Source organism: Cricetulus griseus, chromosome 2 (assembly GCF_003668045.3).
Source record: "Cricetulus griseus strain 17A/GY chromosome 2, alternate assembly CriGri-PICRH-1.0, whole genome shotgun sequence".
Taxonomy (NCBI): domain Eukaryota; kingdom Metazoa; phylum Chordata; class Mammalia; order Rodentia; family Cricetidae; genus Cricetulus; species Cricetulus griseus.
Genome location: NC_048595.1, coordinates 409,754,548 through 409,767,689, shown reverse-complemented (window position 1 = coordinate 409,767,689; position 13,142 = coordinate 409,754,548). Strand labels below are relative to the sequence as shown.

Genomic DNA, 13,142 nt, shown 5'->3' with positions numbered 1-13,142 from the left:
GCAGTCTATTACAGAGTTTATCTAACTGGAATTACATGCCACCTCAAGGACAAGATGGGCTCTTGGGAAACTTTTAGAGATAGTCTTGGAAAGCAGTCCTTCAAAGGAGATCCCAAAGCCATGGGATCAAGGCTAATGAGGCTGGTTCCCTCAGGCGCTCTCTGCGGGGGGGGGGGGGGGGGCGAATTGAGAGTGGGGCAGGAACGGGGAGGGGGGTGAGACAGAGCCTCCCTGTGTAGCCCTTAAACTGTCCTGGTACTTGCTGTCTAGACCCTCACTCACAGAGATCCACCTGCCTCTGCCTCAAGAGTGCTGCTGGGATTAAGACTCCTGGCCCCTCCTGCTCTCAGCAGACAGCTACCCTACCAGTGCCTGGACTGCACTGCCCGGCAGGACCTGGCAGGGGTGACTGACAGCGACCGCGGGAGCTGCATCCACAGCGTCTGTGTGTGGCGCCGGGAGGAAGAGCATGATTTGCACGTGGAAACTGTCTTCCTGTCCTTGAACCAGCCTTCAGAAGTCCCCATGGGCCGCGCTGGAAAAAGGAGGCCGAGATGAGCTTTCCAGAGCTTGGACTGCGACTGTGTACTGCCCGCAGCTCTTGGCTTCCATAGTGCATTGGGCTTGGGAGGTGAGCGCATCCCACGCTGCCCCTCGAGGTACGCACAGTCCCACGCCGATCCTCGCAGTACACGAAGTCCCACGCTGTGCCACGCCGCCCCTCACAGTACGCACAGTCCCACGCCGATCCTCGCAGTACACGAAGTCCCACGTCGTCCCACGCCGCCCCTGGAAGTACGCGCAGTCCCACGCTGTCCCACGTCGCCCCTCGCAGTACGCAGCCCCACGCCGAGCGAGCGGGCAAGCGAGCGTCCCCGGGACCTGCGCAAAAGCGCCTCCTCCTCCTCACAGCCCCCTCCCACGCCGCCCCCCCACCCCCCCAGCTCTCCCGGCCGCGTCGCTGCAGCCCCCGCCGCCGCCGCCAGGGGGAGCGAGTCCCCGACGGGAGCCGCACCGGCTCGCTTCCTCCGAACGCGCGCCTTCCAACTTGAACTTGCGGCGCCTCCTGCCTCTCTGAAGTGTGGAGGGGAAAGATGGAGACCGAGTCACGGGCGGTGAGTGCTGGGGTCTGGGCCCTGCGCGGCGCGGCCTCCGAGGGGTTGGAAGGGTGTGCTTTGGAGCCCAAACGCTGGCTGTTCGGTTGGGGAGGAAGGCGGTGCGCCCCCCCCCCCGCGCCCGCGCTGCGAAGAGCGGCCCGTCGGGTGTGTGAGAAGGGGCGGCCCCGGGGGTCTGGACTCATGTGGGCGGGTGGGTGGCGCGGGGAAACGGCCGGGGACCGCGGGCAGGCTCTGTCCTCCGTGCCCAACGAGCGAGCAAGCGAGCGAGCGGCGGCCCCGAAATGCTTTCCCGCCCAAACTGCGGCGCCCTCGACGCTCGCCCTTCCGGAGCCAACATTCTCGTCGCCCGCGGCCACCAGGCGAGTGGCCGTCGACGCTCCGCCCCGGGGAAAGGCCTGAGCTCGGGAAGGCCGCAGCTAACGCGCGCCGCCCCCGGGTGAGGCCTGGGCCCGGCCCGGGGCCTACGGGCCCCAGCGCAGCCTGGTAACGTGCCGGCCGCCCTGCCCCGTGCCGGCAGACAGCCAATCAGCGGGCGCCAGCGCAGGGCCGCGGCCCGCTGCGCACGAGTCGGCCGGCGCGTGGTCGGTGCCGTTGAGGGTTCCCGCCACCGCTGCTGGCGGGTTTGCCTGGCAAAATTTCTCGCTGGCTCGCCTTCTTTTCCCTCCCGCACTTTGGTGGGGAGGGGGGGGATCCTCGTGTCGGTGCCTCGGTTCACGATGACCCGAGAGAACCCGACGAAGTTGTCACTTCGGCCATTTCCCCCATCGCCTCCACCTGCTGGCCTCAGAGGGGAAGGAGCACCGAGGCGGTGACTGCGACGGTTAGCCCTCCTCTTCCTTTTGTCCTCGCAAAGACGGTCGGTCCCTTTCTCGGTTAAGTCCCAGAGAAGGAGGCAGTGAGGCCGTGTTACTGCGGAAGAGTGTCCTAATAAACTTGTTAGTGGCCAAGCTTTACAAGGAAGCAGAGAACCCATACTAACAACCGGGGAGCAGCCCCTGCCTCCATGCTTTCAAACGGTTGACAATGAGAGGTTCCCCGTGTTAGAGCCACCGCTAACCTCTAAGGAACTTAGATATTACCGCTATCCAAGACTTGTGGCTGCGAACAATACAGCGTGTTCTAGAATATTGCTGGCACTTCGGGCCTTATCTAAATGTCCAGCACATGCTAGGCAGATTTCTCCTGGAACAAATGTCTGTCAGTTTTATACATTCAACAAATACTCCTTGAACACTTGCCATGTCGTGTCACTGGTTTACACGTTGCAGTGTTTTAAATATAAGTATATATTACTTATAAATATACAGGCAAACTTCCTGCCCTTGTGAATATTGTAGCATAGTGCAAAGCGGTAGATAAATATATATTAAATTAGAAGGTGATAGATAATAAAAAAATTAAGCAGTTGGCATCCACAACAGGAGCCTTTAAAGGAGCCTTTAAAAACAAGGGAATCAAGTGAATTGGTTGTTTAAAAAATAATTATTTTTTCCCCCTCGGTGAGTAACCTGAAGTCTCTTCATTGGGACTGTTTTCATCAACCTCTCACAAGAAAAATGATGGAGTTTGTCTTCTTATTTAAACGTGAGGACAAAATATAACTTCGATAGAACTCGAACTCTTGTTTTTAGAGAATTTTCTGGAGACTTTTTTATTATTAACAAGTTCTGTACTGTAAATAAATGGGCAAAGAGACAAGGTTATATCTATTGAAGCTAGATGATTTTCTCTGGTAGTACAATGTTTTCTAGAATATCATTGGTACTCTTTACAACTGGAGATTCCCTTTGTTGAAACAGAAATAACTATCATTTCTATTAGTATTACATACTACTATCCATCTCTGTTTCTTTCCATTTTCTAACATACCATATATTATATTTAGCTGTTACTTTGTACAATGATATAATATTCAAGAGGACAGCGAATTTGTCTTTTTTATTTTAATCATAGGAACATCTAAAATAATGGGTTTTGTCAGCCAATAAAATGAAAAAGGACAAATATAGAAAAGAACTACTATACCATCTAAATTAAAACTTCATCGAGATATTTCTTAACGAATTATGAACTTGAGTATTTTTGAAGAAGTTAGTATGCTAGGCTGTCTCAAAAGTCTATTTAGTCTTCGCAGAAAGAAATAATAGGCTTTTTTTAATGTGTATCTTGATTTTTTTCATCGTACAGTTCAAGTCTGTTCAGTTGCCATTATGCAAAATCTTATACATTGATCTTGACAAGCCTTCCAATTTAGAAGTATGAACATGATGGATATATACTGATCTCAATTCTTCATCGTGTAAATGTATAGTTAAGTGTTTAGATGTGTAATTTTTCATAATGTTTAGGTATGTAAAATTTTCACTGATGAACCCTGGCTGGACTTAAAGTCACAGAAATCTACCTGCTTCTGCCTCCCCCACTTCACCCAGCTAGGTATGTAATTTTCTTAAAGATCAGTCTAATTTTCAAGAAGATTCATGCATTTTAAATTTTGACTTTCAGGCTAGAATTATGCAAATGTATTAATTTGTCAGTGCTCTTTAGCCAAAGACTACCAAGAACACATCTGTAATTGAGTTGTGTCTGTGAAGTCATTGGAACTAGGAAGAAAGTACACCTTTGGTCCTCTCTGGTGTTAAGAACTTGATTTATGCAATATAAGCTTGAGACTTTTAGACAGGATTTCGGGGAGAAAGGCTTATCAGTATTCAGACATGATTAAAGAATGCTTCTTTTTCTTTTGGTCCATTGTAATTTTAGTGACTTCATCTGGTGTTGATCTTCTTTAACAAAAGAACAGAACTGCTGGGTGCCAGGCCAGCTTTTCATTGATGGACAAAATGGCTGGGGCAGAGCATCTTTTCTCTCTCTCTCTGACTTCTTTATGAATTTAATGCTTCTTTTGGCTTTTGTGAGACACGGTTTTTCTGTGTAGCCCTGGCTGTCCTGGAACTTGCTTTGTAGACCAGGCTGGCCTCAAACTCACAGAGATCCTCCTGCCTCTGCCTCCCAAGTGCTGGGAATAAAGGCTTGCATCATTATTTAATGTTCTTCCTTAATAAATTGCATACCTCATAATGTAAGTATATTTTAGCAGTACATTTAATAGTAAGCATTTATGTAGAGTACTTCATTTAATTTTTATTTCCTCCAAAAGCTATGAACTCTAATTATAGTCTTCGTAATTTTGGAATAAAATTCAAGTCTAGTAGATGGCATTTTGCCTAAATGACTGTTTTGGTGGTCCTGCATTAAAACTCACGCCCAGTGCTCAGAGTTTTAAATGACTTTATTTTACAGCAAACAACAAATCAGACACAAACAGATTCATTATCTCCATCCCCTAATCCTGTGTCACCTGTGCCTTTGAATAACCCAACAAGTGCCCCAAGATACGGAACCGTGATCCCTAACCGCATCTTCGTAGGAGGAATTGACTTTAAGGTAACTATTTGTGGGTGCAACAAGGTGGGTGGGAAAGGAAAGGTGTTTTGTTTTTGTTTACAATTGAATATTTCATTTTTCAGCAGTTACTTCCTTATTTGACTATAAAAATTACATTTGCATATTGGTTAACAGGCTTCACATTGTCTTGGTTTAAATACAAATAACCGATTCAACAATAGTGTAAGTTAATTTACATGTGTATACTTGTTCAGTCTCACACAAAAGGAATTGAGGCTTCTTTCTTTGCTGTATGCCTCTTGTCACATGTTGGAAATCTACCTTTCCCTCTTTCTTCTTTCTTTTTACATAATCTGCTTTCCTCACTCATTGTTCTTCATTTTTCAGCATACTTCAGTTATACTTTCTTACATGATGCTCCAGTTACCTAGATAATTATTTCAATTTTCAAATGAAAACTATCATTTGTGTCTTGTAAAACCATATATATACATATATATGAAATTTTATGATTTATTTATTTTATGTCTATGGTGCTCTATTTGCATATACCCCTGCATGCCAGAAGAGGGCATCAGATCCCATTATAGATGATTGTGAGCCACCATGTGGTTACTGGAATTGAACTCAGGACCACTGGACAAGTTGCCAGTGCTCTTAATCCCTGAGCCATCTCTCTAGCCCAAAACCCTGTATCCTTTTCCTAACTTATCTGGCATTTCTAAGCCATGTCCTAGACCTCAATTCATTACAAATAGCTTTCTTTGATAACATTTCTGATCTGATCATTTAAAAGGCCTTGTGGTTCAGATAGAGAATCTGTACAAAAGTGTGCTTAATCAGCTCATCAGCTGTTTCACTCTTTCAGAAAAGCATGGTTGAAATTATTTTCAGTAGTCCTGTATATGAGGTAATGATAGATGTGTAAAGGAAAGGCATAATCACACACCCTTACTTGACCTAGCTTGTAGAGGCACTAAGTTCAATGTACACACACAAACACACTTTTCTTTCACATGGATTTATAAAAGCATTTCAAAGTTTACACATTAGAAATTATAAGGATAGATGCCTTTTATAATAAAAGGTGTCATTATGTGTGATTTTTGACACCTACCTTATTTTCATATACTCTATCACAATTTAGGTAAAAGTACTTTTTCTTTTACTTAAGAAAAATGTTATGCTTAGTGTACTTGTCAAAATAATGATTCTTAATATGTGATTGTTTCACTGTAAGTAAATATGTTTTATAAAATACTTACCTTTTGAAAGATTTTCTGTACCTATGGAAAATATGGGTATTCATGCTTAGAATTCATTCATATTAAACATCTTAGTGAACTTTTAAAATAACTTCAATAAATCCAGACATTTTCCTGTATGTCACTAAAACACATCAAGGACAATATGAATCTTAGTGATCATTGTTTCTATGCAGCCACAGTTTTAACAGAATTCTTTCTCTTCAGACATATCTTTTTCAAACCCACAGAGTAATTTCCTATAGTAGCCAACAGTGTCAGACTTCTTACAGACTGTCCCTCTGCAGGTTCAGTCATTCCCCTTATTCTACAAGTTAGTGATGGAGTTAGTGACTAAGGCAGGGAAGGACTTCTCCTCCAGAGAATAGTGTGAATTAACTTGTCTAAGTATCTAATAACAGTTCTCATTTTAGCATTGATTCCAGTTTTAGAAATTCCATTGCTAAAATAAAAGTAATTCACTTATTCTTAGACTTAGTGTTTGACATGGTCCAATTTAACAGGCTTAATGTCATCATCCAAAATAACAAATCGTGTACTTAAGTAAGTGAGGTAGCAGTTGGACTCAAAATGAATGACTGTGCTCTAAGACATCTTTTGGTTCTCCTTCAGGTAAACTTAGTTACATTTACAACAAGAGGTTGCAACTGAACCCAAAAATAATTGCCATGAATTCACCATAAATACTCTGGAAATAGCTCTTTGCTGTCTTATGTATTTCAGTAAAAGCAGATATTCCCAAACCATCTGTGTATTCAACTTGAACATTGTGTCTATTATACTAATTTTATAGTATCTTCATAATGTCTGTAGTTAGCTAACGTGTGTTGAGTACAGCTAAAATATATTATAATTTGAAATATTATAGTCACTTTGTAACTTGTTATGGCAAATTCAAATATTGGGGAAATATATTTCTTTCCTAAGGACTGAGTCTTCCTAAAGACTACATTGATTACCATAAAATGACTGGATTAGGCTATTGTGACTTGATTTCACTGCTGCAATTGCTGCCCTCCCCAAATATTAGAGTCAGAAGTAATGCAACCTAACTATGGTAACGTAATCCAAGTTATCATTCTTAAAAGTCACTACAAGATTCCCTTACATAGCTAGCAATCTTTGCAGTTTTAGAATAATTCAGTTTAAAATAGCTGTATAGCTCCTAAATGAAGCAGAGTACATAGATTTTATTAGCAATGGTTTTGCCTATTATTTAATCATGAGAGGTATGCTTTAACTTGTTTTTTATATTTTTATGTCTCCATAACAAGCATTGGAGTTGTTTCATCTTTTATTGATTAAAGTGTTTCTTAATATTTTCTTTTTATTTCATTAGACAAATGAAAATGATTTAAGAAAATTTTTTTCCCAGTATGGGTCTGTGAAAGAAGTGAAGATTGTTAATGACAGAGCTGGAGTATCCAAAGGGTGAGTATCATTGAACAGAATATATGGAATAATGAGTTGTATTTTGTTGGGTTAGGTTTGTATTAATATACTTTGACTCCATTTTCTTAGTAGAGAATTTTATGTCCTCTTTTCCCCCATACATTTGCACGTGTGTGTGTGTGTGTGTGTGTGTGTGTGTGTGTGTGTGTGTGTGTGTGTGTGTGTGTGTTGTTGGAGTAAATTTCTTAATCTAAAAACTTCCTTTTTCATGGAACTAGGGGTAATTTGTTGAGGGGAGAATTGTATAGTAACTAAAGAAGCAGAAGCTGAAAGAACAGATACTTCTGAAATTATATTCTTGTTTTAAAGTATAAAAGAGTTTATTTTAAAATTGCTGATCTGAAAGAATGTCTGTGGTCTGTGATTCAGAATCTAGTTAAGGAAAAAATGAAAAATGCCATTCTAATGAGAATGATAAATTGTCAAATCAAAAATTATGGTAATTTGAAAAAGAATTGCCCTCATAGGCTCATTATTTGAATACTTGGTCACCAAGTAAAGGATTCAGAGGTGTGGCTTGTTGAAGGAAGTATATCACTAGGTGTGGGGTTTGGGCTTTCCAAAGCCCAAAACCAGGCCCAGTATCTCTCTCTCCCTGCTGTCTATGGATACAGATGTCAAACTCTCAGCTCCTTCTCTGTGTGCCACTAGGCTTTCCAACATGATGACAGTGGACTAAACCTCTGAATCTGTAAACCAGACCCAGTTAAATGCTTTCCTTTATAAAAGTTGCCACAGTCATGTTATCTCTTCACAGCAATAGGACAATGACTAAAACAATAATAAACATTGAAATTAGTAGACTATCTACTGTAATGTATAGAGCTGCTTCGGGATTTCTCTGTGTACAAAACCCAAAAGTTTCTGAGAGGGGAAAAGTCATTTGCATAGTGCATTCACATAAGGAGTTTTGTTGTAAAGTCAAAAGAAAAATAGATAAGGCAATAGAGGTGAGCAAAGGATTGTGTTTGTTTTCTTCAAATAGAGAGAGAGATTTACAGAATTAATAGAAGGAACCAACAAGATAGAAAATAGTATTGATGAGAAATGACATGGAAGAATGGCAGGGATTAATGAGGAAGAGATAGTGTTTTCACAGAGACACTGTTTTTTGTTTGTTTGTTTTGAGACACTATTTTTAACAAAAAACTTCCTGAGACTGCCAAACAATACATATATACATATACATATACATATACATATACAGGTTTTTCGAGACTTGGTTTCTCTGTATTGTTTTGGAGCCTGTCCTGGAACTTGCTCTGTAGACCAGACTGGCCTCAAACTCACAGAGATCCATCTGCCTCTGCCCTCTGAATGCTGGGATTAAAGGCGTGCACCACCAATGCCCGGCCTCTGCCAAACAATATTAAGATGAGTTGTTATTATATTTTTCTCATTTGTCTAAAAGAATTTACATTATTTTGGTAATTCTTTTGTCATTGAAAAGCACGGGAAGTCAGATGTAATCCAGTAAATATCCTGGAGATTGAGGCAGGAGGCTTGCGCCTTGGAGCTCAGCATGGGTTACCCTCTTCAACCAAACAAAGGGGGGGTGGGAGCAAGGCTATTGCTTAACTTCCACAAAGCCCTAGACTCGTCCCTGGAACCACAGAAAATAATGGGGAAAGAGATGAAGAAAAGTAGGTGAGATACTATGGTATGTTTCTGTGACTTCTAACTAAGGTTAGAAGGTATGTTTCTGTGACACGAATGAGAATCGGGATAATAAAGAAAAGATTCTACTCCAGAAAGTAAATGATTAGAAGAACATTAGAAATTGCAAAGTAAGTAATAGGACAGCTGAAAAGTGGTCAGTAAGGAACAATTACAGTTCCTGCCCCAGCTCTTGAATGAAAAAGAGATCTGGAAGCAATTAGCAAGGGCTGGGCCCACTGAGAAGTTCAGACAGCAGAATATTGCAACAGTGAAGATTATGATGGTTTAGTCTTCTGTGGCTGGGAGACAACCAAATCTGAGGATAAATAGAGGAGACTAACAGACCTAAGCCTGAGGTTCACACATACTCCAACTCTTAGAGCCACATGTAGGCATATGATTTAACTGCTGACAGGCTAGAAGATATCCACAACTCAGCCCTTACTTTCTGCATCCTCCTCTCTCCTAGAGGACAATTAATTTTTAATAGGATTTGAAAGTACTAAGACTAGTCCTTTGGATTATGTTTCAGTTCTCTGTCTTCCCTACTCCTCAAAACACTTGGGTACACTATTTGTCTTAGACAATCACTGTGCCAGGTTATCCAGACTAAGAAATTTCTGGAACATGGAAGAATTTACCTGGCCTACAAGTATAGTGCTAACTGTAGCCACAGAGGTTCCTGGTACACAATAAAAGCAATGATCCTAAAGTGACGACATCTTGGAGCATGTTGACACTTGGCTAGTGCAGGCTCAAAATTAACCTAATCTTAGGAAAGACAGATGACTCCACTTCCAACTGTTCACTGCCTTCACATATTGGAGGACCAGAAAGAAACTGCTCCAATATTTTGTCTTGGTTGTTTATTTTGCTTGTGTATGTTTGGTGCCTTGTATTTATCCTATTTTTTTCTTTTTTACTATAGTTTAATATTTTTAATTTGTTTTCAAAACAAAATGTTTTTCTCTTTTGTCACATTTAATTTTGCCTATACATTTGTCCTTTGTTGTGCAATCACAATTATTTAAACACTCACTCTTCCCTTCCCCCCTTCACAGCATATTTTTGCATTCACTTTTCTTTCTTTCATTTAACCTTGCCTCTTCTTTTTTGCCTTTCCAAGCCTCCTATCATTTCAATTTTACATTTGCCCTAAGTTTTTAACTTAATGGCTTATATGTTATTTTTGCCCTTTTCTGATTGGTGGTCATTGGTGGTATATTAGTGTCAATCAATTTTAAATATATTTCTCATCTGTTTTGGGTTAGTGTTCCAGCTAGTAAAGCAGTTTGTCTTCCCATTAGTGGATGGTAGTGAAGATTGCGCCATGAAGAAGGCCACTGAGAAGGTTCCTTGTAAGAAATTGAAGATATGTCCATAACAGTAAATCTATAAATTACAAGAAACATGAAAAGGCAAGGGAGCACCTATGAGATCATAGCTCCTTAATTTTTGTCAAATCTAAATATAATAAGTAAAATACTGAACAAAGAATTAAAAATCTTCTTGTAAAATGACCAGTGACTTCAAATTGTATGCAAACAAGCAAACAAGTGACATAAGAAACTCAATTCAAGACTGGTGGTTTTATCATTTTGTTGTTTTGCGAGTTTTGTTTGTTTTGTCATTCTTAGTCTTTACTCTTGTAAAAAAAAAAAGTGTTAGAATGGTCTTGTTTTAGTTTACACAGTGTTTGCTTAGGCTGTGTTGTTCTATATTGCTCTCCACCCACTTTTCCAATTTTACTCTGAATTCTTACATTCAGTCCATGCAGTTTCCCTCTTATTCTCTTTCTCCAGTCCCCGTGTCCACTTCATTTTTATTTATTCACTATAATCTTCCAAAACTTTAAACTCTGAAAATTGCCCAACTTTTCCCAGATATTTTTCCTACTTCACATTTTTTCCTAATACTGATACTCAATCTACATCACTCCATCCTTATCCTAGTAACTAATACCCTGGTTGTACCATCCTAGCTTGTTGATTCTCCAGTGGCTATTGAAGTTATATTTAACTAACTAGTATGATGTTTGTGTTGTGGACCTACCCAGCATTTATGGTTGCTTCTGCAATTAATACTGTACTCCAGGAGTTTATAACAAGTGTCCTGAGCATATGAACTGAGGATTTAACTCCTGAACTATGCACCTTGATTCTACCACAATGTAGCCCTAATTAAATATTACAAATAATTAAACTTAAAGAATACAGCTGATAAAAACTTGAATCAACAAAATAACCACAGATGCATAAGTCTTAATGTGGTAATTAAGAAACATAAATATCACACAGTACCATACCCCCCCAAAAAAATGCCAATTTCATCATAAATGGCTACAAATAAGAGAGAATTAGATGACATTCGGGGTCAGGAATAAAAATAATATTTAATTAAACAAAATAGCTTAAATAAACTCTTAAATTAATTCAAAAGGAATATAAATAAACAGCTGACTGAAATAAAATCAGTACAGGATATGAGAGAGGAATTTACTAAACAAATACTGGAAACATGAAAAACTGAGGAAGTCAAATAAAAAATTCAGTAGGAAGCTTCACCAATAGAATGGATCAAATGAAAACAAGAGAAATGAATTAGAATTCTTGTATCAACAAAGATAAAATAATAAAACATGAATACAGCATGGCTGCTATGTACAACATTTAAAAATTTACAAACCATCAGGATAGAAAAACTCCAGGCTAAGGGTATAAAAATATTCTGGTAGAATTATAGCATAAAACTTCCCAAATCTAGAGAAGTGGATGGCCATCTATCTGTCTTAGTTTCTTTTCCTGTAACTGTGATTAAAAAAAAAAAATACCCTGACAGAGCAACTCATGGGGCAGAGTTTGTTTTGGCTCATAGTTCAAGAGTACAGTTCATCATGTGGTGAAGTCAAGGTAGCCAGAACTAAAGTGGCTGGCCACATGGCACAATCAGAAAGAATCAACAAATGCCTCCTGACCCTGGGCAAGTCCCTCTATCTCAATTAATCTAGTCAAGATAGTTATCCACAGGCATGTCCAGAGGCTGTCATAACCAAGCTAATTCCTCACAGGTGTGTCTAAAGGCTTATCTCTAAAGTGAATCTAGATTCTGTCAAGTTGACAGTTAATGCTATCTGCACTCATGAGGCATATAAAAAACAAAATGGACAAGAACAGAAAAGAAGTTCATATCATGTTATAATAAGTATTGAGAATGAAGAAAAATGCTGAAAATCACAAGAGGCACTACCAAGTCACATAGAAAGTCAGACCTGTCAGCCTCAATAGCAGATTTCTCAACAGAAGCCTTTTAAAGACAGGAGAGTATGGAACGATATATCTCAACCATTGGACGGTAATAATTATTAAGCTACATTACTATATTCAGCAAAATATGTCATAATTAAAGTCTTTCTGTGATTAAAAACAAGCAGAAGGAATCCATGACCGCTTACACAGCACTATAGAAGATACTTGAATATTTCAGAAGGAAGCAAAAAATAAACACAACCAGGATACTTCAAGAAAGAATAAACCACACTAGAAGAGTAGTTATAGAATAGGAAAAAGACCAGACACTAGAAATTTAACAAATAACAAATATTGAAACACCTTTCAATAATAACTTTGAATATTAATGGACTAAATTCTACAATCAAAATACACTAAGTAGTAGATTGAATGAAAACTAGAATCTATTTATTGCTTACAAGACAAACCCTATCATCTAAGACAATGTAATCTAAATGTGAAAGGGTGAGAAAAGGTTCTCCAAGCAAATGGAACTAGAAAGCAAAACTGTGTCTGAAAAACAGACTTCAGAACAAAATTAGAAGAGATAACAAATGTTCATGCTGATTAAAGAAACAATTCATTAAGAGATAATGTTCTAAACATACATGCCTCAAACACTGATGCACTTAAATTCATAAAACACAAACTACTGGTGTACAAAGACACAGATGAACCCTAACACAAAATATTGTGTCGTGTCTGTACTTTAGTCTCACCAGTAAATCATTCTAGCAGAAAATAGAGGAACATCTGAGTTAAATGACATCATAGATCAAACTGACCTAGCAGACATCTACAGAAATTCCACTGAAACACTGCAGAATGCACATTCTTCAAATTGACCCATAAAACTTTCTCTAAAATATATAATAGGACACAAAAGATAGGGTTTGAAGGCAGAGAGAATAAATAAGAGCAGAAATCTGGGGGACCAATCAAGGAGTGAAGGA

At 39.8% G+C, this 13,142-nt stretch overlaps 1 protein-coding gene across 1 annotated transcript in view; it reads left to right on the top strand.

The window, feature by feature from the left end:
- The first annotated feature begins 1,094 nt into the window (after positions 1-1,094).
- LOC113833540 (protein boule-like) overlaps positions 1,095-13,142 on the top strand; it is a 99,600-nt gene continuing 87,552 nt past the window's right edge. The window contains exons 1-3 of the mRNA XM_027396050.2: positions 1,095-1,115; positions 4,422-4,565; positions 7,131-7,222. Coding sequence (XP_027251851.2) covers positions 1,095-1,115; positions 4,422-4,565; positions 7,131-7,222 — 257 coding nt within the window. The remainder of the gene's footprint in view (positions 1,116-4,421; positions 4,566-7,130; positions 7,223-13,142) is intronic.